The 26164-nt window shown below is 38.5% G+C and overlaps 1 protein-coding gene across 2 annotated transcripts in view; it reads right to left on the bottom strand.

Annotated features, from left to right (window-relative positions):
- The window catches only part of LOC136280501 (E3 ubiquitin-protein ligase rnf213-alpha-like), a 184377-nt gene that overhangs the window by 151712 nt on the left and 6501 nt on the right, over nucleotides 1-26164 (bottom strand). For both annotated transcript variants that reach the window (XM_066165803.1, XM_066165804.1), the window contains exons 2-33: nucleotides 24142-24854; nucleotides 23285-23461; nucleotides 22443-22607; nucleotides 21674-21792; nucleotides 21142-21321; nucleotides 20330-20541; nucleotides 19597-19886; nucleotides 18888-19147; nucleotides 17948-18169; nucleotides 17454-17643; nucleotides 16304-16371; nucleotides 15572-15875; nucleotides 15133-15228; nucleotides 14599-14715; nucleotides 14119-14404; nucleotides 13162-13461; nucleotides 11678-12282; nucleotides 10739-10898; nucleotides 9459-9688; nucleotides 8474-8806; nucleotides 7328-8163; nucleotides 6883-7049; nucleotides 6708-6782; nucleotides 6461-6567; nucleotides 6043-6193; nucleotides 5420-5636; nucleotides 4900-5170; nucleotides 4146-4319; nucleotides 1211-1319; nucleotides 963-1134; nucleotides 370-565; nucleotides 38-153 (exon numbers count right to left, since the gene is read on the bottom strand). In XM_066165803.1, the coding sequence (XP_066021900.1) occupies nucleotides 38-153; nucleotides 370-565; nucleotides 963-1134; nucleotides 1211-1319; nucleotides 4146-4319; nucleotides 4900-5170; nucleotides 5420-5636; nucleotides 6043-6193; nucleotides 6461-6567; nucleotides 6708-6782; nucleotides 6883-7049; nucleotides 7328-8163; nucleotides 8474-8806; nucleotides 9459-9688; nucleotides 10739-10898; nucleotides 11678-12282; nucleotides 13162-13461; nucleotides 14119-14404; nucleotides 14599-14715; nucleotides 15133-15228; nucleotides 15572-15875; nucleotides 16304-16371; nucleotides 17454-17643; nucleotides 17948-18169; nucleotides 18888-19147; nucleotides 19597-19886; nucleotides 20330-20541; nucleotides 21142-21321; nucleotides 21674-21792; nucleotides 22443-22607; nucleotides 23285-23461; nucleotides 24142-24854 (7618 nt within the window). The remainder of the gene's footprint in view (nucleotides 1-37; nucleotides 154-369; nucleotides 566-962; nucleotides 1135-1210; nucleotides 1320-4145; nucleotides 4320-4899; nucleotides 5171-5419; nucleotides 5637-6042; nucleotides 6194-6460; nucleotides 6568-6707; nucleotides 6783-6882; nucleotides 7050-7327; nucleotides 8164-8473; nucleotides 8807-9458; nucleotides 9689-10738; nucleotides 10899-11677; nucleotides 12283-13161; nucleotides 13462-14118; nucleotides 14405-14598; nucleotides 14716-15132; nucleotides 15229-15571; nucleotides 15876-16303; nucleotides 16372-17453; nucleotides 17644-17947; nucleotides 18170-18887; nucleotides 19148-19596; nucleotides 19887-20329; nucleotides 20542-21141; nucleotides 21322-21673; nucleotides 21793-22442; nucleotides 22608-23284; nucleotides 23462-24141; nucleotides 24855-26164) is intronic.

Here is a 26164-nt window from a genome sequence, read left to right as displayed (position 1 = left end):
TAAAAGAGCAAAAAAAAAACAGTTAAGCTTCTTTCACCTGCTTTCCCAACGTCTTCTGAGTTGAAATTGTTCGATCTCTTTTCGTTCAAGTTCCTCGTCATCATATGTATGAAATACAGTGTTCTCTTCTGTCATGGATGGAGTGGCAAAATCCTAAAAAGGAAGGAAATACCCTCTCACGGCACTTACTGCTACTGCAAAGCCATCAAAGAATGTTAAAAAAAACTCGTGGACTTCATTGATCATGGTAATACATTAAAACCAAGCCTTTCTATAAGTGAAAGTCAAGTAATCGAGTAATTTTTTTTCCCGAAACAACAAGACTTTTATGGAGCGTTGAGCAAGAGAGGAGGTGAAAAGCTAACTTACCCTAGACATTTGTATCATAAAGCGCACAACAAAAGAGCGGAAGCCTTCAAGATTCAGCACATTGGGTCCCTCTAAAACAGTCCTCATCAGCTGCATGTCACAGTAAAAGCTGTGTTCGCAGTCGCAGAGCTGCGAGTTCAAAAAACTCACAAAATGACGAATCTCTGACCAAGAGGGATCAGGAATGCCGCACTTTCTGTTGGAGACATAGTAGTAATAGTAACTACTTTGTTTAAACTAAACAATGGAGTTTCTGTTTTGAAAAACCTCAATTCAAAAAACAGAGACTTAAGTCTCGGTTGAACTAAATGCCTCGTGCATCGAACGGGGTCACTTATCTAACCACGAAGGTATCCCCAGAATGGAGCCTCCAATGCCACAATTTTAGCTTCAAAAAGAACAAGGCACCACTCTATTCCTCTTTGTTTGTGAATAAGATCCTTGATAAGGCAAATTTGAAGGACGTCTCTTTTGCAAGAAAACTCTAATTATTTTTATTTTTAACTGTTAATGTGCCTTTCACCAAACGAATAGCCGCCAAAAAACCATCTGTATACACCTGTAGAGCATCCAGTTAGCTATGTGCAACAAACCTGAGAAGGAGCATGAGGCAAGTCCTTTGGTCATCATCAACATCTCCAGGTGAAAACGTAAACTTGTCCAAGTTCTTTCCTCCATTTGACAGCTTAAGATATTGATAAACCCGTTGGAACGGTGCGTTTCGAAATTCTTTGACGTCAAATAAGGGATTGAAGTCTTTCTGATCTGGAACAAAATTTAAGGAAACTTAACATAGTATCAGATACTTGAAGTACGATTCAGGGAAATTTCATTTCACTACCTGGAGCTTCAGCAAAACGGCGTAAAACAGTTCTTGGAGTTTGACATTCAATGGTTGGCAACAGATCATAGAAAGGCTGCTTAGACATTGTGGATTTCCCAGATAGCCTCTGAAAGTCAAAAGTGTAGTACACATCACGAACTAAGATAGTTCAGGACACGATCAAGTTCGAATAAAGAAACGACTACTTTATTCCCTTCTCTCCCTGAAGAGCCTTGATTGGGCTTTCCTCGTCAGGGAATATTGCTTTAGCTCATTTACTGTTCAAGTCGTGGCTAAGAAACAACAGCTTAGTAAGTTATTGTTTATGCTATTGTTGGAAAAAATCACACATTGCGAGCGTATGTTATAAGCTGGATCAGAATTCGATTTTGAAACCGTCGGTTGCACTTTCATCTCTTTCTATGTCTTACTCAACAACGGCTCTATCCTTACCCGATTAGGATTCGATTTTCATTGGAAAAATCCACCTACACAATTTTTCTATCATACTAAGGACGCAATGAAGTCTTAAAAGTCACTTTGACACTTGTTTCTTCGAAACGAAAAAAAAAAGCACACACTGTGTTGAGTTGAACCAACGCAGGGACAAGTGTCCTTCCTTTTTCACCTTTTTTTTTTTTTTTCCAGTGTCAAACACTATTTACGCGGCATTGGTTAGTTTCGATGCTCGTTGCTCATCAATTTCAGCACTAATCACCGATCGTGTGCCGCATTGTTAGAGGAGGTGGAACTCAGAGAAAATTAACATGCTCGCAGAACTTTTGTAAAAGGTCCACTTGAGCCCGTGGATGACACATTTAGCAGAAAAGCCGAGGCAATAAGCGACATCTCCAGAAAATCGTGATTTGCTATCACTTTGTTTCCCTGACAATCAAGTTAAAATAACTATGTGGTAAAGCAGCAGAAGAGTTCATCCGCAAAATTGCGTCCATAAGTAGGCAAAGGGCTGTTTCTCATACTAGCAATATGTAGAAGAAGCGAGGTTTTATATCTGTTTTGATATGTCTTCTAGACGTTTCAAAGCCAAAACAAAGGTACAGGGGTCCTCTATAATCTCTCTTCTTCAAAAGTCATATGGTAAAGGTGGTTTATTCAGAGTGATTTTAGTGAAACCTAGAAAAATATGCACCCCTCTGATGATTTTGAGACCATTTTCTATATTGTGTGGCGCGCACTCCGCCAATTCATTTTCAAATTTACCGCCGGTGAGGCTTAACAAGTCCCGGAAGTGTCGCAGAAGCCAGGTATGCTACGATAGTTTAGTTTTCCAAGCTTTCGCAGATCTACGGCATCATCAAGGAATGTAGATGGAATCTTTGAAGTGGAGAGTATATCGGGCGAGGTGTTAGGCTAAATAATAAGGGTTCGGCAGATAATAGGACAGGAAACATTTAGAACAAAAATAAATAAAGTCAGGGTAAATAATGTGGTCAGAATAAAAGGTCTTTGAGTTCGGCACATTCTTCCCTGGAGTTGATTTCGAGCTTAAATTTTCTAATCTTTAGTGCTTCGTGGAGGCGAAGGTTTACTTGGTCATTGTGTTTGTCGATAATGTCAAATTTTATTTTCGCTTTTTTGGCGATCCCTTGGCATACGAGTAAGTGCTTGAACACCGATGATTTGTTGTTGTTTACATGTGCTTTTACGCGGTCGCGTGTATGTCGGTTGGTGCTGCCGACGTAGAATTGCTGGCATCTGTCGCCTTTGATCTTGTAGATGGTATTTCTACGTGAGCAAAACTTTGTGTCTGCGACAGGGCAGTTGGTGCTTTTACATTCTGGTTCGTCTACATTCTGGTTCGTCTCTCTCGGTGGATAGGGCGTTTCTTAGAGTGTAAGCTTTATGGGTTATTCTGTTTCAATAGATCTTATTACGCCTGGTTATTCCTGGCAGCTAGTTTACTGCACCTAGGTCAGTCTTTTCTTTACGTTAGGTTTTTCAAAAGCCGGGTTGCTTTTATCAAAGAGTTTTACTGCCGGACCTGGTTACGCCACAGATTTTAAGTTCATTTCTATTACAATTAGTTTTTGAGTTTGTTGTTGTTGTTGTTGTTGTTGTTGTTGTTATGTTTTGTAATTACAGTCGACTCCCGTTATTCCAGATACCCTCGAGGGCTAAACATATGAAATAATGTGTAACTACAGAACATAAAGTTTATAACGTGGCTCACGAACAGAAAAAAGATCCCGTGACAAGTAGGAGATTCTGATGTTCGCACCCAAAGATTGGTTTCTTTATTTTCCATTATCGTAACATCGCTTTATACGTCAGTCAGGATTTTGGGCAAAATACTTAATTGTCCGCTATAGCGAGAGAGAAAAAATGTGAAATGTTATTCATTTGTTTTCGGAAGAATCAAATCTTTACATCTTGATATCCAAATACACGTCCATTTGGAATAGAAATCATATCTGCATTCACTTTGTGACGTTGAACTGGCAGTATTTATCTGATCAATCAATCAATCAAACTTTATTTAAAGAGGGTGACACTTAATAGTTAAGAACTAATGAACTTGTGGCCCTCTATAAACCTTGTTACAACTAAAAAAAAACCTATCATAATTAATAGCCTAATTAAGAATTTAATTAAAACCTAGTTAAAAAATCACAATGTACAACAGATTGAGATCTAAAAGTTAAAGGTAAAACATATTGCTAATATCATGCGATCTAAGAATACATTTGCTAAAAAAGGAGTAAAAATCTTATCCCTATGCTGACTTAATTTAAAATGTTTATACAACTTTTTTTAAAATGTTTATGAACTTTTTATCGGTTCGGCATCTTCCTTCCCCAAAACTATGTATTTTTCAATTCCACCAACAGTACAATGGACAGAAACCTCTTCCCAAATATGTTACTGCCTGAATCTATTGATTTACATGTGATATTTGTAAATGAAATTCGCACTCTTTAGCTTTCTTACTCACCTCTTGAATTTGAGCTTCTTCCTCCCTAGTGAAACCCATGGGTAGGGGAGCTGTAGTCGTAATCTCAATGATGTACAAGTCTGTGCTTCGTCTTCTCCACACTCTCCCCATCTTGTCACAAAGGCAGCCAAGGACAAGAAGGTTAAAAAGAAGAGTATCCAGTCCACGTCTCATCTGGAAGAAGAAGAAAATATTTCATGAAAAAACTGGTTTCAATTTTTGTCATATGATCTGCAATTAGGCAGGAAAAGATAACGATGTGAGCCCGCAAACATTTAACAAACACTTATTCTAGAGTTGTTGCTAGTATTGCCCTGGAAGTAATTAGTGAAACGAAATTTTAATACCAGAATAACAGCATTTCTTTATGAAGTGCTAATCTAGCCCTTTGACGCGTATAAGGATTTCAAAAGGATTGGAAACTAGGAAATTTGAGTGAAGTTTCACTTCTCTAATAAAGGGGCTAAATTTCTAAAGAAACTGCGGTTCTGTGTCGGTGGGAGAGTATAACAGGGTAATTTAGTATTATCAACTGAGTTGATAACGTAAGTTGGCCACCGTAAAGAGTTTCAAGGCCGACGTTTCGAGCGTTAGCCCTTCGTCAGAACGATTGACGAAGGGCTAACGCTCTAAAAGTCAGCTTTGAAACTCTATAAAGTGGCTAGTTTACGTTATCAACTCAGCTGGTATACTAAATTTCCCTGTTTCACTTCTTTAAGACTCATGCATTATGTATATGCATTAAGTTTCTTACCGAAGGTGACACGTCTAGATGAAAAATACGGGACAGCGGTACATTGACCTTCACTGCATGCGGAAGAAGCGCACCTACAAGCGTCGATGAATCGGTGGAGTTCCCATGAAGAGGTACGGTCACGTGCAAGAATGTATTAGAATCTTGTCTTCGCAAATTTGTCATAACCATGTCGTTGTTTACAAGGTTGGGCAGCTGTTCTGTTAGGCGACGAACAAACAAAGTCTTTCCCAATCCTCCTCGGTGTGACGAGACAACTCGAACAGAGAGTCTACAAAAAAGACAGCTAGTTAACCATACCTGTTCCCTTCCAAAGAAGATCGCCATTAATTCTGAACTAAACAGCTGGGACATTCAAGAAACAAAGACTTCAGTCCCACCAGAACTAAATTCCTCTACAACCTTTGCAGCTGTCACGTGAATCGATGAGAAAACATTTTCCGGGGCCACTTTTTTCTAACCCCGAGGGTATCCCCAGAATGGAGGCTCCAATGCTACAATTTTTTTGGAGACAACTTACTTTTCTGGGTCTAAAGATCCCGCTGTTGTCCAAGTTATCTTACTACTACCGATGTATCCGTACTGTGAAGGAGGTGCTTCGAACTGATGCTTGAGGTAACTACTCAAGTCCTCTGGTGAAGGACAAGGTGGAGCAGCAACACGATACTGATCAAGAGCTGCTACTATGTTGGCACGGTCTTCATTCTCGCTACTGCAAATTACCACCAGGCCATAATCTGACAAGTAATAAAAAACCACTCACAGTTCTCCAGGGAAAGCATATGAAGATAACGTGCAACCATAGTCTCCGCATTCTGAAGCAATACATGTCATTGTTACCTCCTCCCCCCCCCCCTCCTTCTATTCAATGTTAAAAAAAAAAAAAGGGAAATTCCTAAAAACCATTTCCTGTCCTGGCAACGCATCTTTATTTTTTTCATCCCAGCCTTGTAGCGTGGCTCCCAGCATGGCGTAACAATATTATCCGACCCAGCAGGTCCTAAGAAGCGCGGTAATGAACATAAAAAGGCTTGAGCCGCTTAAAGAATTGCAACAACTCTTTCACTAAGATGATCAGTAATTACAGGAGAGATATTTTATCAAAAAAATTTGGTAGTTAGTGGCACTCTAAGTTGAACTTACGTTCACCAGCCTTGCCCGCAATTCCCTGTGTCACTAGGCTAAGCAAGTCCACTGCTTGCTTACTAACAGAGAAGTCCAACACATCTGCATGTACAAGGCAATAAAACCGACCCTCTACGTCCCCCATGGCACGTCTCCATAGCAGCTCGATCTACGTCAAAGGAAAATGGTTAGATGAAAAATACAGATGATGAATGGTTGTGCTGCTCAGGTAGGAAAACCAAATTTTTATTTAGAACTCATTGACAACTCATCTATTGAAAGGCAACTCTTCTGCCTCTCCTCTTCAATGTACAACCGTTAGATCTCAGAAGTGGTATTCTAAGCACCTACACTCCAGAAAGGCTTTTTTTACTATCAACTGTAAAAAAAAATATATAAATATGCTGACAATATTCTCCCAGCAAGTACACTGTACCTCTTCTGTAGTGGTATCAGGAGTGCAAAGCAGCACCTCTTCACAGCTCGGCAACGACTGCTTCTTGTCATGCATATACAGGGCGAGGACTATAGCAAGAATGTCATCTATGAACAAATGCGTAAGAAAAAGGACAAATCGTATTGTAAGAAGCTCGCTGTTATGCGCATAATATGGCATTATATAGTAATTAAACATTTTAAACATCTTATTGATTACATATTCCTTGGCTTCCAACTCGACCTACCTTTTGGAACAAGCATGAGGTTTGGTCGTCCTTTTTTCAAGAATGCTGGAAAGGTGCGAGCTGTTGCTCCAGTTCCTGAAAATGTGAAATTCAAACCATGTTCATGATCCAATCAATGGGGACAATTCTGAGATCACGGCTAAGGACTTTCCATAAGTGCAAGTAAGTGTTTTACCTAGAACTGAAAGTTCCCTAAGGATGTTCCCAAGCTGACAGAGTGTAAGATATTGACTAATCTCTGCCTCGTTATCTTCGTCTTTGCTGACCTCCTGCTCTTCTGTAATGATTTCAGTAGACGTAGATGACATCTCCAGTGCCATATCTGACTCGGTTTCGTTTGCACTAGCGGAAATAAAAATTTCACCATTTGATCGTCACTTTAATATATCATCTCGAACACCATCAACTTCACACCTTTACCACTAAGGTTAAACAAGTTCTGCTAGAGTTAAGAAACTGCAACTGTTAAATCAGGCATCCTCCGTAATAGTGAAATTAGCTTTTTTTCTTGAACGCCAACATTGTTAATCGAAAAGAAAAGAAATACTTCAGTACTTTAATTATAAAAATCTTTAACTATGTCCCTTGTTGCATTAACTTTGTTCGTATTTCTAACATACCGTAACTCTTCCGCTTGCATTTCCAGTTCTACAGATTCAACCTCCTCTGGGAATACTTCTCGGCAAATCATGGGATCTTGCTTTGCATCTTCGTACAAAGCCTCGATATCAGCCTCGTCCGCTTTTTCTAGACACCACAAAAGGAGGTCGTCTTCTTCTGCATCAACACCCAGACTCGCCAAAGCAGCCAAAGCGATCTGCTCCGAATAACCATCATCAGTAGCTGCGTTCAAGAAACTTTGAATCTTCGACGTTTCCTTTGGCCTTGATTTCTTGACCGATGCAGGTTGTATTTGAGACGCACTGGTTGCTGTCGAGGAAGTCGCTCCTAAGTAGTTGTTGTTGTCAAACACTGACCTGCGAGTCACCATTTCGTCTTGTGAAGGAACGTGAAAGAACGAGGGCAGCTCCGCTGTGCCTCTGGCGTTTTCCAGTATTTCTGTGTCCTTAAAAGCACGCTCTATCGCTGATTTTAATTGTTCGCTGGTTAAATTGGGACGAACACTCTCCAGCAAAGCGAGCACTTGGATGCTGCTCATGATAAGGCCGTTGCTGTGGCAAACTGTCGCAATTTCTTTCCTCAGTGTCATCAACTGCTGTGTTGTGAAGAAGTTTAGTTCTTTATACTCTTTCCTTGCGTCACTGACCTTCTTCTTCCAGTTCGTGTAACACGTTTCCATGAATTTGCTTTCCTCCTCCAGTTCTTTCGCGATCGATTCGCCCGCGACTAGGTCTTTGCTACAGCGGAATTCTCGCTTCCAATCCATGCGATGAATGTAACCGGATTCAAAGAGGTCGATGTATGCTGTCGCTAAACGCATGACACCTTCAAGATTCTATAATTAGATAAAATAATTCTGTTTGCCTCTAGAAACACCAACTTTGAAGGATAACTGTCCACATTACATTCTCAAACACTGAGATACTGCAGATTCAAATCAGAATCTGCACATACATGCAGCTCGTGCTAAATAACATAACCACCTAAAAAATCGTGAGTGCAGACTCAACAGAGAAATAGCGACTGGCTTATTAGCATGCAGGACTCCTTTGCGTGACTAATTGTTCCCCAACTGTAATTAAGCCTCAGAAACTCTCTTTATCAAAAAAAAAGTGATACATACTTTTCATGTACGTGTGACTTACCCTGACAAACCGTTCCACGTCTTCCTTCCCTTTTTCAGCCTTTCCTGCGATCAACATCAGTTTGCTCTGTAAATCCTTCAATTCATTAATGGAATAGGATTTCGTCTGCTTCTCTTCATTCTCACCCTTTAGGGTAACTGTCAGTCGAATAACATCTTTGGAGGACAATCGCTTTCCTTGTTGTGTTGACGGAACGTTTCTAGTGTCCAAGCGACCCACAACATATACACCACTGGAGTTGATGTTCTTAGCCTGTGCTAATGACGTCATAGCAACCGAACCATGAGACTCTTTGACAGTTTTTAGCCACTCCAGATGTTTGCTGGTATCGCGCTACGTAAAAATGTATAGGATGTTCATCAATCATGTATTTGGTCCCACTTTTTAATTTCCTTTGTTACCCTTTATGATATATTGAAATGAATTTAAAACAGTGGGAAATAAAAAAATTAATATGAAAGCGGTCTTCGCAGTAATGAACACTATTTAAGCAGTAGCGAAAATAAGGCCTTAAAAAATAAAAAATCAGGCCCGTACAGGCCTGAATTTTTTTCAGGTCTTATTTTCACTACTGCTTATGTAGTGTTCATTACTGCGAAGATCGCTTCCATATTCATTTCTTTACATGATTTTCATCCATTTACAGTCTATGGGAAAAACGTTTGCCAGTGCTAGAGTTGCGTTAAAGGCGGAAATTTGTAGATATTCGGTCGTTAGTCTAACCACAACTGTGATACGTGTTGGTCGACGAACGTTTTAACAATAGGAACTTTATTACTTGGCATTTAGTCACGACAACAGAGAAGAATCGCACAACTTTTATACTCATGTTATGTGCGCACAAAATACACGGGTATTTCATACAACAACAAATTCAATGTTTAAACTGGTTCTGTAAAAGTTGAAGGTGGCAAAGACTATCAAGAAAACATGCACATTACATTAGTAGAAAACACGGCTTCAAATTTCTATCCAAGTACTTTACCAATTTTTTGGGTAACATTCGATCTGTCTCCACTGTTTTCCACACGGGTTCACAAGCCTTTATCAGTTCGTCAAAGCCCACTTTATCGTCTTTAGTTTCTTTGAGGTCAAATATCAGAGGAGCAAAACCTAAACAGCTGGTGTGTAAACTGGTTATGCGTTTAGTTTCCATGTCGCTTTCACCAGCAGAGATGAAGGCCAAATCAACAAGAACCTTTAACTCTTGGGTGGCTATAAAACGAAAGAGATTTTTTAGAGATCGCACCTTGTCAACTTACTTTTACCAATGTTCATCGATAATGACCCACCCATTCATTTTCATGCGATTTTAATGGCTACTTTACGTCACGTGGTGCAAAATCACCGGACAGATATCACGCAATAACCCTCTTCAACGTTAATATTTGTCCTCCAATTATTTCCTTCGAAAAGAAAGAAACTTAATTCAAGAGTTTTATCTCTCCATTCCTATAATTTTACACGGAAGAAAAACAAACTCTTTTGATGGAGTCCAGTGATAGTGATATCTAAAAGCCAGTTTGATATCGCAAATACGCATTCACTATCGGATCAACACTGTCTTTAGCACGAGGTGAAAATTAATGGGAGGGTTATAATATAAATAATCCCGTTTCTGGCTTCCTGATATACTGGCTGATAATGTCCTTGGCCGTGAGTTTGTCTTCAAAATATTACACATTCCCTCGAAGCTTCACTTCTCGCCTAAATATTCATTTTTCGGACATTCTCTCAGCCGAGGACATAATCAGCCGGCATACTAGCCGCCCGAACGGGATTGTTTACTAAAATGCGATCACCGTATGGAAAAAAAGTGAACTGGTGTAAGACTATTAAAGAAGGAGAGGTTAATGGAAAACTGCCCGTCAGAGTTTTCAGGTGAGATGAGGTAAGGTGAGGCGAGATAAGGTAAAGTGATCATGAAGGTAGAGATCAGCATAATTGTTTCCTATTGCTATCTGTCTAACTTTGAAAAGATGGTACCTGAGTGTTTGAATGTGCGTTGGGTAAATAATAAAACTATACGTAAGTAATAAAGCTATTGTTACAATTGTAAGCAGAGTTCATAAAATGAATATAAAAAGAAGTTTCCAACCTGGTCATGTCAATTATTTCTAAACCCAGGGCCCCTCTGCTGAACAAAGACCGCTAACGGACCCCATGCAAAAAGCTAGTGCCAAATTAACAGAAATTGGCAGCATTGATTCTTGTGTATTTGTCTCACGTTTTGTACCTGGTTAGCAGCCCACCTGCCCAACTTACATTTAATGGTAGAACGTAGCCACTCAACCAGTCGCCTACTGTGTACAACGGCTTCGAAGCATTGTGCTTTATCGACATTCAAACACTGAAGAGCTCGACCAGCCTTCGAAAAATTTTCCCCAATGCTGTTTAAAGGTTTTTGCTTGAATTCTGTTGATAGCTAAACGATGAAATCGAAAATATACCAATCTTATAACATGTTGCAATTTTACCAAAGCACATATCTCTCGAGCTCAGAAGAAAAAAGAATTAAGGTCACCTATAGACAAATTCAAAAAATTCTCAGCCTTCCTCGAATCCGAAGGCTAAGTTCTAATATACTTAAAACATAATAAACAGAATTTCCAGATCTTAATTTGATTATTCAACATGGAAACGGACAGATTTTGAAATATTCTTTCGAATGACTGAGAGCATCGTTTACACATTTATTTTAAATCGAGCATCTAACCTCCAAAATTCAGAAGCTTTCTCTGCGTATACTCTCTTTAAAAAATAAAAGATAAGCAATATTTTTTTAAGCAAATGCCACCAATTCTCTTTGGCATTTGACAGTCTGGATGACATCTGCCTACTAAATGCAAATAACCCACATTTTGGCCAGAAACCTTACAGACGGGAATTAGAACTTCCACAATAACCCGTATGCCAACGTTAAATCTCACTCTCAAGCAATCTTGATATGATATGGGTTTTGTCCTATATATAGCAAGCTTCAAAGATTATTCGCTGTTCAAGATTGGGGCAGCTTTTTAATCAACAGTCAGGACACTCCGATCAAGAATAAGAATTTACAATAAAAACTGAAAGCGGAAAACAAAAAACTAGTTATTTCTATACCTCACACTTCAATGTGCCAACTAATGGAACTGAATTATTCAGAGAAATAATAAATTGGACCTATTTACTCTCGTCGGTTATCGATGGTGAATAAATTACCTGATTACGCAGATCTTCAATAACTTTGAAGTCCCCAGTGAAGGCCATTGCTTCCTTAAACTTCCAGATGGTGTCAGCTGCATTGGCGTGCTGATGAAGCTGTTGGTAACGTTGAATTTGGACAACTCGCGCTGCGACAGTTGGCTTCAATTCTTTGGTGTTGGTAAACGTTTGCTCTGAGCTAACGTCAAACATGCAAGACAACTCTTCCTCAAGTTTCTCTCTGCGGTCTCTGTAGCCTTCAAAGAGCTCGTCGACATCTTCAAGCGAAATTGTCCCATCCTTGACACTAGCAACACGTAGATTCCAAAATTTAAAAGCTGGTCTCCAAACATTTTCAACGACATCAGAAAGGCTGAGCTGTCGTTTTCCACTTTCGTCATTCCTTCTGGCTGCTTGAGCTTTATTTCCATATTTTGTCCAAAGATCTTGGAACGTTAAGCTCTTTTGAACTCTTCTAAGGGTTGAAAGAACCTCTTTAACGGCCGGGGGAAGTTTGAAGAAGGTGATTTCGATTTGGTCATCGTCTTTTCTTTCGCACAAATGTTGAATCTGGATAGATGAAACATCTTGTAGGGCTTTGGTCTTGAGGATGGTCAAATCAACTGAGAGGAATGGATTATTTTGATCATTTATTTCATTGCACAAAGGTTACATTTAGCCAGCCACCTGACTATTCCCATCTTGAAGATATGACGCCTTCTTATAAGTAAGTCCGGAGATCAATAAAAAATCCACATGGTTGCGAAAAGCAATTATCAATAACGACATATTCGTGATCATTGTCCCAAAAAAACGAACGCAGATTATCCTATAAAAAATTGTTAACACTATAGGATGAAACTTAAGGAAAGCCAACTTGGGAACAACCTTCCATTAGAGGTGAAATGTTCTTCTTCACTTCACATTTTTACAAGAAAAATGAAATGAAATTTGTACCTGAAGAAATTTTATATAAATGTAACAACATAGCTTAAGCCTCACATTCAAGACATGCAATATACACTTTAATTACGACTGTGAATCTATAAAAATCATGCATGTGACCTGCGGATTAAGATATGAATATGAAAGCGGTCTTCGCAATTATGAACACTTCTTAAGCAGTGGTGAAAATGAGGCCTAAATAATTCAGATCAGTACGGGATATGAACCCCTGACCTCGACGATACCGGTGCCGCGCTCTACCAACTGAGTTAACAAGGTAAGGACACCAGTACAGGCCTGAATTTTTTCCAGGCCTTATTTTCACAACTGCATAGGTATGTGTTCAGTGCGAAGATCGCTTTGATATCCATTTCTTAATACGCAGTTCACATATAAGATTTTCGTATATTTCCAGTCCTTTTTTCATTACTTCACGGTTTTATTACGAACCAACATGATGACCAGCGCCCAGTTGGCTTGTTAGCTCAATTGGTGCCTAGAGGGGCAACAGATAAATGATTACGGCATAAGAGGAGAAAATATTCTCCAGAACTCACCTGGCGAGATCACGTCACACATTCCAATAAATGTACCCAAATTTTCCTTCACGGCACGGAATTCTTCAATTTCCTCGATTCGTTTGGCCATGCTACGCTCAGCATCGTTCCTCTCTACGCCGGAAATTGTCTTCAGAAGTTCCACAAACGTTTTTTGATGGTTTTGCACAAGTAATAACACCTCGACCGTTACGGAGCCATCGGATATGTTTCTCACAAGAGCATTGAACAATGATTTAGCCAGTACCAAAGTTTCCTGACCTTTTGGCAAAAGTATATGACTTCTTCCTGACTCATCTCCTGTAGAGGTAAACAACCAATTATAATCTTGACAAAACCTTTCAAGATATTAGGAACTAAAGATCGAATACATGAGAACATCTTCTCGTCCCAGTATTCTTCTGTAATGCGATACCTTTCTTCCGGCTCCTACTTTCAAAATATTCTTGTAGGTTATTCTGAAATCTGTGATTTACCCTTAATTATGATCCATTAAATATTTTTTTGCTCGCACGCAATTGGTCTCAGCTCAAACTAGGGATTATCCGAGGATATCACCTAGGTGGTAATCCCCTTTCGTCCTTATGTCGACTACGATAAGTTTTCTTTTAAAATTCAATTTCAGCTGAGAGAGCCTTTTGTAGTTTTCACAGGAGAAGGGAAATATTTTTTTAATAAAGTCGCACCAAAGAACACTCAAGAGAAAACATCCCACGCATCAAACAGTAGGCTGTTCCTCACGCTCGGTTAATCAGAGGATATAACTCACTTTTCACTGGCTTATTTCTATCCCCAGTTCTTTTGTTGATTTGCCAATTTCATAATATTCACTTCGGTTTTAAATTAAGTCACGCAATGGGCACAATTTACTCTTGGTTTAAATTTCAGTATGGATATACGGAGCAGAGGCAAATATAGAGACCAAATAGAAATTTAATAGATATGACGTGGGGTTACCAAAGAATTTCAGGTATCCAGACATCGGTTTCCAGGTCAGAAGAAATTGAACAGCTCGAGGATCCAAAGAAGAAGTGTCTGTTTCCTTTTGTGCTTCCTTTTGTGTTTCCTTTTGTCTATTTTCCTTTTGTTTCCTGTTTTCTGCTTCCTCTGGCCAGGACCTTGTAAGCAACATGGATAAAAGCTCGCCGTATTTTCCTGCGTTTGCGTTCCTTGTATTACGTTGATTACAGGAATTCACGATCATCATAAACACACGCTTATCGCCTCCTGTTGTTTTTCCTGACTAGATTGAAAAAAAGAGCACTTTCAGAAGTTAATCAATGTCATTTCCGTGAAAAGCTAAATAATTTCAATGACATGAAAAGATAGATCTGTAAATAAAAAAGTGGGAAAAAAGGCGATTTCTACATTCCTTTACGCTGGTTACTTCTGCTGTACCCTATAAAATTATGAAAAAAAAATTTCCACGGGACTCACGCTAATAATCTTCTCCATGGCTTCAAATGCAAGATTGGTGAACGATTCTCCAACAGCTGGTTCAAACTCATCCATATTCATTTCACAAAAAATTTCAACAAGGTATTTTTCCTCCAGCTGAAAAAACGGATGTAAAGCATAAGTTGTGTATGCAAATAGTTAATTTCATTTCGAAATCCACTACATTTCCAAAAGGTTACACATTTAACGTTACAACCAGAAAAACAAAAACCATATGCCTGAACATCTGGGTAACCTAAAGACAAGTCTCGCTATTTTGTTAATTCAATCGAACTCTTAGTGACCAGTCCAAAACGAAAAAATGATAAGGACATAAATGTTCTGCAGAGGTAGCAAAAGTCATGGCGATCACTATGACCTAGACTTTAAGAGGGATTATGCCTAAAAAAAAAAAAAGTTATCACATTTCAAAAAGATACTTCCAAGATTAAATTACCATGAGATACGCGCACTTTTAGTAAAACTCTCCAGTATCAAATGAGTCCGAAAATGTTACATTACTCCTTTACGTACCCTTCTTGCCCGGCCGGACAGCTGATCGATTAAGAATTTTCGGTAAGTGATAAAGCCTTGATTTTCCTCTGCAATCCAAAGAAGCTCGCTCCAAACCTATTAAAGAAATTGCAAACACACTGCTATGAATACTGATAACTCCATCTTTAGTACTGATTTCTCTAGTCTGATATTGTTGAGATAAAAATCCAAATAAAAAAGATTCATCAACAATCAATTAATTTAACGGAAGAGTACTAGCTGCAGGACGCTCTACCTGCTGGCGGGTGTATGGAAGGTTAACGTCCTAGGCTTGAAGACGATTCTGATGCACATACTAGGTGAACTTGGCCTAAAACGACCAGTTAAATGAATTTCGGAGTTCTTTGAAATGATTTAATAACTTGAGATTGGGCCATTACTTCTAATCTAACACTACATTTCCTTCCCTTTTACATACCAAAAGTTCTCTTCGCAAGGACTCACTTCCGTCGTAGGAGGACATGGTAGGAAAGAGATCATTCACTATCCTGGTTCTGAGGCTCATTAAAAGTTGGCTTATGGAGTTCTCCTCGCTGTCCTGCCTTTTATCTTGATCAACACTTTCATTTACCTCTCGTCTTTGTCTGCAAATACTCGTAAACAGAAGTTTTATGGCTTGACAGATGACATCCAGGTTATCTTTCAATGTCGACTTTTTGAGGCAAATCTCCACCAGTTTTAAACACAATAAAGTTGTAAACTCAAGAGTCTTCCAGTTAGTACTGTAAGATAAAGATTGAAAAAGAAACAGGTAAGAGAACTGAACCTGGAAGGGCGGAAAAGTAGCAAAATCAGGGGGGACTCGGCTTTCTCAGCGTCTTCGCAATAACTTGGCTCTGTTCCAGTGCCGTTTCCCTGAAGTGGGTCAGCCCGCCCTAGCCCGCCCCTTCGTACAAAAGAAAAACATAATATCAATAGAAACACCGGATTGAAATCAAAACATTGTCTCTTTCAGTAATAAAACCGACTATGACCCTATTCTCGGAGCCTAATGACTTGAATAAATTAACTGAATCACAGTTTGCCACAGAATTCCAAGTGAAGCTACACAGCCATTCACCATGCAAGTCGCCAATAGATATTTGATGTCCAAAATGGCTGAAAAAAAATTGAGGCTATTGTGTGAGGATGTAACTAATTTGTAACCCACCAAGTTTGTCCTAACTCCGTTTCTAACTGGGAAATCAAAAGTTTGATGCACTGAAGTACACTTTTCCACTGTGAAAAGAGAAGTTGCGAAAAGTTACTGATCTACATAAAGATTAAAATACAAACAGCAATTGTAAAATTTGAAAGTTCATATCACAATGATTTTAATAGGAATAATCATGCTCCATGTGCCTCTTCAACTGACATTCGTTGAAGCAGCCATGAATTTACCAGATTTACCAGATTTCTTGATGATAATTGAGCTTATCATATAAATTACGGAGTTCTACAAGAATTTCCAGCCCTGAGAAAAGCCGTAACAACACCCGTGAAAAAATACGCTATTATTTAGCGTGTGTTTAACATCGCCAATTAACTGCTGACACGTCACTCGCCTTTCGCGCCACTCGGTCAGGTTGATGAATGAATGGCAAAGCCTTCACCGTTATTTGTCAGAATTTTCTCGGATAATGGCTGCTAGAAAACTGAAAAATCCGTATCGCTTACAGAGAGTGACGTTCAAACTTTCCTAGAAGGGGAAAAAACCAAAATACGAAAGAAAAACCAAAAGTTTCGTACTCAGTGGCTTTGGTAATAGCATTTCTCGCGGCTGAGAACGAAAATTGACTATTGGAAGATTTGCCACAGGCCGATTTTAGCCGTGTACTTGAAAGATTTCTTCTGTTTGTAGGGAACAATTCAATAACTTACTACTTTGTATATTGAAAATTAGGCCTATTGTTTGTTTTTGTAGTGATTCAACACATGTTTTCATCTTGAGTGGGCCAACGCACTTCACGATTTTATTCGGGGATCGTCGATCCTTTTATTTTCATTCATTAATAAAATCAACTTTTCCTGTCAATAAAGGGCTATTGTGCTTCTATGATAAACAAAATATTACATGGTTGCTTGTAGATATGAAATTACTCTTTTCATGTTCAACTCGACATCTCACTCGTTCGCTGCATTTACGCGTGAGCTATAGAGTTAAACACTCGAAGAGAAATTCCACATTTACGCGCGCCCATATATTATTCTCTATTTATTGTGTGAATTTTCATTTGAGCATGATACCCCCAAAGGAACCCAAGATCAGCAATAACTTTAATAAGTTAATAATTCTAAACGCGATTTCAAATGGTCCTCACCTTGTCTGCAGACACCGATCCACGGGAACAGGATGTGATTAGGGCGACGCATACGTCAGAAATAGAGAACATTTTTGACTTTAATACCTTCTCCAGTTTTCCAACAGGAATAACGTGGAGAAAGTTTCTTTTCAACAAAGGGTCAACTTCAAAGGATGACGTTAGTCTAGGCAGTAGATCTGAAAAATTCCTACCGAAAATAACAAAGTGATTCATACAATCACTCATATATACTCATCGATTTTTTAATTTTACATTCAAAGCTTGATATCGCCTTTGATATCAAAGAAATAACGCAAAGGAATAACCACATGTCCATTCAGGCAGGCTTTGCTCCCTTTTCAAGAGAAACAACGGTCATGAATTCTTTTTCAGGTCAATTCTATTCCTCTCCTTCTTAATAGCAATGCCAGGGAATATTTTGGGATCAAATGGCAAAAAGTCTAATGGAAAAAAAATTATTTCCTTCGAATTGTTTTCAGAAATAGACTTACAGACTTGCTGCCTTTCTCTGGAATTCTTTTAGCTTCAGTTTCTGAGCTCCATGCCATTCAGGTTTGTCATAAAATCCTTCAATAACCAGCTCTTCGAATGGCTGTGAATCTCCTCGTAAGAAATGCAGTAGTGGCACGGCAAACAGCCAAGTCTCTGCACCTGATACCCAGCTGTCTGTCATAATTTGGTTACAAAGTTCTTCAATCCCTTCAGCAGCAAAGCTGCGAATAAAGAAATACCACACAACTTTGTGAATCCATGTAGTTGAATTTAGACTTACTTTCCAATTGTTCCCCACAATACCAAATCTGGCACTGTTTCCATAGAAGGCAAACCAAATTAGTTTCACCTTTCCCTTTGGCATTGTGCTCTGTTTTTTTCTACCGAGTGATATGGGCAAATTTCAAATTAGGGACCTAATATGATACTCTGTAGGTAATTCAAGAGCCATGTCTTCTAGACAGTTTTATTTGAGTGATCCACTGGTTTTATCGGTAATCCTCAAAACAAGATAAGACAAGAAAGAATAAGTACCATAGGAACTGTAAATAATTTGCCCATTGAAATGCAAATAATAGTTGGGGTTTTATCATATGTATGATTGTATATTGTATTTCTTGATTCTTCTTTTCGTAATAATTGATCTTGTTGTTTTCGGGAAAACTTTTATCTCTATTTTTTGAAATATTTGACTATCTTCATAACCTTTTTTAAAACTAATTTAGCATGTTTGCACACTCAAATTAACTATTTGACCTTGGAGCTTCATCAAAACTAAGTTCGTTTAGTCAGATCGCCCTGACGAAGTGCTAACGCTCGCAAAGTAAGCTTAGAAACTTTTTGCAATGACCAATTTACCACATCAACGCATTTGATAAAACCAAATTATCCAGTCTACATGTGGGTTGCCTTTTGTCAAGATACTTTACAACAACTTACCTTCTGAGTCCCTCGCTAAATTCTTGCAAAACGACTTCATACATGGTACATTTTTGCCCAGTAGGATCGGCCTCAAGTGACAAACATCGCAAAAGTGTGAGCACGTGTTCTCTTGGTAACTTCGCTTGATATAGTTTGAAAAGCGTGACCATCCCCACGGTGGAAACCAGTGCCGAAATTCGGGTTTCAAATGCAGCATCACTCTTGGTCAACACTGCAAAGTTTTCCCCCATTTTAGGTACCAAGTACTCCCCCAAAACCTTGACACAAAAAAAGTAAAAACTCCAAAGTGTATCTGAATTTAAAAACTGTATCTTGGACAAGCTAATTTAGTAATCAAAACAGGCACGCCACCCAGTGCATGTATACTCATCAGATGTGTCATGTGTAGTTCATTGTGCGTTGAAGTTAGATACAGGAAAGAACACGAGAGAACATTCGGTTCCCAAGAATATCCTTAAAGTAAATTTACGTTACCTCTAAGACCTAAAGTTAGCCTGTTGCACGGAGAGCGATGGTAGAACAGAGTGGAAGAGGGAGGGTTAGGACTATCGCGACCGTTTTACAACTGAACGCCTCGAACAAGCTCATCGAGAGTAACTATAATCCACTTTCAAAAGGAAGACTTGTGGAAATAATTAACCTCCAATTCATAACACTTTAACTACTAGTATTGCATTTAACCATTGCCGGTACGTGAAGGCTTTACCTGATGAACATTGAAGTTTGGTGGCTTCTTCGTTTCGGCCTTAGGGTGACTCGATTTAATGAAAACGTTGATCATACAGTTTATCACTTCATCTGCCCTCAAAATCGCATTGGTAGCGCTCATTTCTCTTCCAGCGTCATCGACAACAAAACCTTTCCACTTTGGTAAGAAGACGAGTAGTGCCGCCGCACGATTACCAGCCGTTTCCTCCGAACGGAACCATCCTTTAATTGTTTCAAAGAAGTTTTTCTCATAAATGTAGCTTACTCCGTCATATTGGTGCCATGTTGCTATCCAAAAAACAACACATTTGAGCGTTAAAAGAGATGTAACAATCAGTCTTCGTGTTTGCGATGACTTTGTAAACGATAAATTGCTCCAATCGAAAACTGTTGGTTGTATCTCCATATCTTTCGATTGCCCCTCAATGTACCTGTTCAAAAACGTGTTTAAACCAACGCCCACTGGTCAATACAAACTTGACTCATTTCTACACCAGATCTCAAATTGCTTCAGACCTCAGTCACTATATATTAAAGAGACGCAAGATAGGTAAGTCGCCTCATCTTGTATTTAAAAACACATAGTATGACCATATGAAAATCCAGTCGTCTCACCTAACAGTGTGAAGGCTTGACGAAAAACAAATTGTCCGTGTACCCAAGCACCATTTAACCACGGTTAGCTGCCAATACTGATACTACGCCGATCGAAAAAAAGGTTAAAAACTTACCCCCAGGTGTCAGGTATTTGTCAGGAATGTAAAGGAATCGATCGACAATAGATCCACGATAGCGCTGAAACTCGATAAGCTCTTCCCATACAACTTCTCCATTCTTTATTATCGCGTACTTGTAATGAGTTCCGTCATGGGCACGATCCATGCTGAGAGTACAGCGACCAATAAAACGCATAAGCTCTTTGTTGTCTCTTCCCTTTTCAATGCTTAAAAATCAAGAGCAATGTAAAAGGGAGAATAAGGATCAATCTGCTGTTTTGCACTATGCTGAGGAGACTAGTCAAACTACATGTAAGGTAAATATACTGCACGGATATAATAGGGACCGCTTTACTCAAGTGCAACACTGAGCTTTAAGTTTTGATCCAGCTATTCTACTTAGTAGCGTTTGTTAATACGGGAAAAGCTCAATAACAGAGCCAAATCAGCTGTTTAGAAGCATTCTTCCTCTTTCATTACGTCACAAATAACCCATCAGTTTCAAATGATAGACATTAAATTTCAAAAACGCAAAGTTAACTTGTCGATGGGTGAACGCCACTTGAGTATTGCAGCCAATGAGAGAACGTTAATCAAAACTGCCCGATCAATTCCATGTACTACCATGACAGCCCGAACCCGAACTACCCAAAAGACCATTCTCAATCACATCCCACGAACGTGTATGGGAAAGAACGAGACAACATGAACCAACACACTTGTCCGCTTATAATTTCATATTCTAAAAAAAATTATTTCGGAATTACAGTGCTTACTAATCCCACAACATAGATTATTGTTTATTGTAATATCTGTTAAAAATTAACCTTTTTAATTCCATGTCAACACAATTTAATTCAAAGTCTCCCAAATCTTTTCCGGAAGCTCGAATATGTAAGCGTTCCTCATCCATTTTTAAGTTCGACACCAACAAAACATGGAACACTACAGTAACCCCATTCTCGGGTTGAACCTGCATCAAGCTACACTTTGGCAAGGGTGAACTTCTGTAAACACATATCAAAGTAAAAGAAAGATGAATAATCAATCGTAGAGAAAATAAAATGAATGGATTATGCAAATGATGAAATGTGGTAGTGGCAGTTGATCACATGACCACTGATTAGGTAAAGTACAGCTATTAACAATTATTTTGAACTGCTGTGTTTCCGTACACTCACTCTCAAGAAGACAATTACACAAAAAGGCTTCAGTTTTTGCAAGAGGATGATTGACTACAACCTTATATGAGATAATCTTTTAATGTTTACAACATCAAAACAACAAAAACAACAATCTGTTATGTACTATTTTTAAAAGTTTACGTGAGCGACACTCAGTGTCAGAAAAAATACTTACAATGGAGGTCGAGTGCTTTTCTTTCCTTTTCCTCCTTGCCCCTCTTTCTTTGGGACTGGAGCATTCGTTTGAAATTCAGTTCCATCTTTTCGGTACCAATGTCCAGGAGGTGACCCCACCTAACAAAATTTTAAACGTCACTAAGTCTCCTTGAATAGAATCATTGTAGTTCTGCTCCTTTAGGACAAAAAAATAGTTCAATCTTTTCTCCTTAACCCTAACTCATCTGAAATGAAGCGTTTGGACTTATCTACTGTAATTAAAAAATAATACAACACTAGAAAATTCCTGTTAAAACATTTCTGTTCAATTCCATCAATTTTTTGGAGAACTGAATTAAACTAGATATCATAGGTTTAAGTTCAGGCGAGAAAGACATGAAAATTTTGACTCACGACGACTTCAAGGACTTAAAGAACGTTTAACTGCTTAGGCATAGGGTTATTTACACAAGACCATAGCAGTACAATAGCTAGAATCTGAGGCAGTTAAGTTCCGGCAACAGAACAGAACTTTGGTAAACAGATGAACCTTTCTCGAACTTCCTCAAGTCATCTACAACGTGTAGGCAAAAGTTCGAAAACCGATATACAATCCTTGAGCAGTCACAGACAATAAACTGTGGCTCTGAATGATAGAGCATCACCACGCTCGTGAAAAAGACAAAAAACGTCCTTCTTTAAAATGACAAATTTTTGGCTTTTGAAAAAGTCGTTTACCTCCAAAAATACTTTTTTCCTCGAAAAATTCACCCAATATCATTACTTACTTCCTCTGGGCCATTTGAAGGATCGCTCGAGGCAGTTTCACCCCCTTCCACAGAACTCTGGATCAGAGCTGAAGTATAGACTTTCCCACCATTTAAAGGTGGATTTCCGCTTTCAGATGACTGTAATGATGTACCGGGAGTCTGTGTATCTTCTTCTCCTCGTGCCTAGTAGAAATTCAGAAAAGAAAACGCCAAAAAATAACTTCCTGAATTCAGTCAGATACACAAAGCTTTTGGCGTAGTTGAAAGAGGAAATGGGCTTGCTACTGACAGGAGAGAAAGTAATTGCATGAGCTCCCGATTTCTTGTTTGGTTGTCAACCAATGAGGTGTAAAATCGAGGAAGTAAACGAAAACGGAATTTAAGCATCAGGACAAGATTCTGGAATTTTAACTCCGCTTTAGGACCAAGTAACCCAGTGATCTTCGCAAGTTAACCGTAATAACACTTAAGCTGAAAAAAATCAATAAATTACCCATTAACACAGGTTAATTGAAGTGTTATTCATTTCACGTAAACCATTCGTAACATTACCAAATGTTTCCCAATTCACAAATTAATTCAAAAATTAATACATGCTTTTACAGGGTGGAAACACCTTATCATTTGCAAAGAATTATCTATTTTTGAGGTGGATTTTCCTTTCAGTGAGGAAGGGCTGGTCAATTTTTACTCAGTCAGGCTGGTGTCTCAGGTTTTTTACTTTTTTATGATTTGCATTTTTTTTGTGTTATTGTTCCAGATAACTTTTTCTGAAAGACGCTTGGCTAAAATTTTCTTTGAAATTTTCCGTTACTTTTATGCTGCCTTCACATAAATAATCTTTCTTCTTCAGGCCTTACCTCGTGGCATTTGTCGTCATCTCTTGTGCCCCCTGAATCACTAAGTGGGTCTCTGTCATCAGCAGAGAACGTCAATAGAGTAGCAGGCTCGAAATTTTCGCCTCTGAAATTTTGAGCTTCTTCCTTAGGAGATTGTGGAGTTTGAATAGGTGCCTGATCTTCTTCTTTTCCCTGAGCCTACACAAGTTTACGTAAGATAACAATGAAGGAAAACCTAAATCAGTGTGAGGATTAGGTTACCTCTACCTAAGCATTATTCTCTCCTTTAATCAAGGACAGGGACTTTCTTTCCGTAGAGGATGCAGTTACAAAGGACAATTTAACTGAGTAGTCTTAACGGATTAAAACCATGCAATCCTGTCCTGGAGCTGAAGTATGTGTGTGTATTTTTTTTTTTTTTTAATGAGCAAGTGTTAAAACCAATGAAGGATATTTATCAGAGACAGGTTAGCTACAATTACTTTAAAACAAATGAGAGTGGTCTTCGCAGCAATCACATTACTTAAGCTGTAGAGAAATTAAAGCTTATTAAAGCCTAAAAATAATTTATTAATCTGCCGTTCCAGTAAAGGGCATTTATATATCTACAGTCATCGATTTATCACCACATGGGTTTATAACGAACCAACACAATGACCAGCTCCCAGTTGACTTGTTAGCTCAGTTCGTTGAGCACTGCACTGGTATCGCAAAGGTCATGGGTTCAACCCGCGTAGAGACCTGAATTTTTTTTTGGCTTTCATCTCATTACTGCTTAAGTAGTGTTCATTACTGCAAAGATCACTCTTAGTAATCCGCAGTTTAAATATATGACATTCATGTATTCACAATCATTTAATTAGAAGTACGTTACGTACCTGAGATGAATTGTTTCCACTGCTGTTTTGAGTTGTTTTATCACCAACGGGATGGGAGTAAGGCTCTTGAGAATTTGCATCAACTAACTGACTTGAACTGGGTGACCCTGATGGTGGAAAGCAAATATTTTCCTTCCCAGTGTTTTTCGCAGGATCATCCTCATCATCGTTCTTCTCTTCGCCCTTTTGCGGCTGACTAGCATATGTCACCAGAGCATTATCTGATGGATTGGCCTGCACCATTTCTTTCTCCCTATTTCCAACTCCGTCATCCCTTCCTGTCTGATAAGGATCAAAACCACCCTGCTCAAGTTCTGCTGAACCTGCATTTTGGCTGTCATCCCTATCTGTGGAACCTTCATCAAATCCCACTTTTTTGGCAAATTTTGATTGCCTCCCATTTTGTGTTGTTGTCTCACCTGGTTTATCTGTTGAACCCAACAGGTCTGTCCCACAAGGAACTATGGCACTAACCTGATAAGGTGAATTACAGTCTATCGCTACAGCTACCACTGGGGGGGTTGGAGGGGCACCCTCTGAATGGTGATTGCCTTCTAGTGACTCAGTATCTCTCTTAATTGGCTGATTTTTCATGGGAATACCATCCCTACTGTCTGGCTGACCCTGATGAAGCACACATTGAGTTTGCTGACTTGACAAAGTCTGATCCACTTCTCTGTCTCTGAATAACGGCTGCTCATTCTGACCTTCACCTTGGTATAATGAAAAACAAACACATTTCTTTATTGGTTATTTAGATAAATGAGCATTTTGTACCCTAGGGGTTTCAATAACAATTTTCTCAACCAAAATGAATCCTACCATTGAAATAGAACCTATTTCAGTAGACTTTTCCACTGAATAGAAATTCAAAACTTGACCTAAACAGAATATTTAGTATGGTAAGGACCTCACAGTGGATGAGCAACTTTATGAATTTTGACAACAGTATCTCAAACACTTTAATCAACATCATCTTTGAGAGGATAACAATAACTGAAAACCCAAAAGCATTGTTAATTATCAATAAAAACAATATCAAGATAAAAACAACAGTGTCCTCCTTCTTATTTCCCAAGATAAAAAAAATTGGAAAATTTCTTGCCATTGAATTTTCTTCTCTTGCATACTTTGTCCTTATAATGCCCCATAAAACATTTTCTACACAATTGGAAAACTTCTTGCCATCGAATTTACTTCTCTTGTATACTTTGTCCTAAAAATGCTTGGTAACACATTTTCTACACAATTTGCAAACTTCTTGCCATTGAATTTACTTCTCTTGTATACTTTGTCCTAAAAATACTTTGTCCTTATAATGCCCCATAAAACATTTTCTACACAATTGGAAAACTTCTTGCCATTGAATTTTCTTCTCTTGCATACTTTGTTCTAATAATGCTTGATAAAACATTTTCTAAACAATGAAAAATGTAAGGGTGTTGCTTAAGGAGGCTCCATAAGATTTTTGATCATGCAAAATAGAAAAAGCTTTTAAAAATGTCAACAAGCAAAACAAACATGGCAGCTTGATACAATCATACAATTGTTATCTAAAAAGGTGGATTAACAGTAATAACACAATATAGATTTTACAAACAAATTCTAAGGTTTCCAGCTGAACAACTATACCCATGATATTCATATCCCAAGATATCCATATTAGGCCTTCTATGCCTGAAAAAGAGGTCAACAGAAAAACAACACTTGGGGAAAGATTACGAAGAAGCAACAGATTCAAAAGTTTATTCATGCTCAGATATTGATCTCAGTAAAGTGCTATTTTAGGAGCTAATGTTTTGGGAGTAAGAAAAAACATCCTTCAAGTGAAATTTAGCATGTTTCCTCCAAATACATTTTTGAAAAACTGGCTCAGTTCTAACCAAATATAGTTCATATCTAATGGCCAATTTTTGTTAAAATCTGTTGGAGATAATCAAAATAAAATATATTTCGAAAAATGATAAATTAGGGAATATTGGCAAAACTGTCTGAATGACAAGTTTTTACCACTTTAGAGGGT

This window comes from Pocillopora verrucosa, chromosome 4, assembly GCF_036669915.1.
Source record: "Pocillopora verrucosa isolate sample1 chromosome 4, ASM3666991v2, whole genome shotgun sequence".
NCBI lineage: Eukaryota > Metazoa > Cnidaria > Anthozoa > Scleractinia > Pocilloporidae > Pocillopora > Pocillopora verrucosa.
This window is presented reverse-complemented; position numbering and strand designations above follow the sequence as displayed.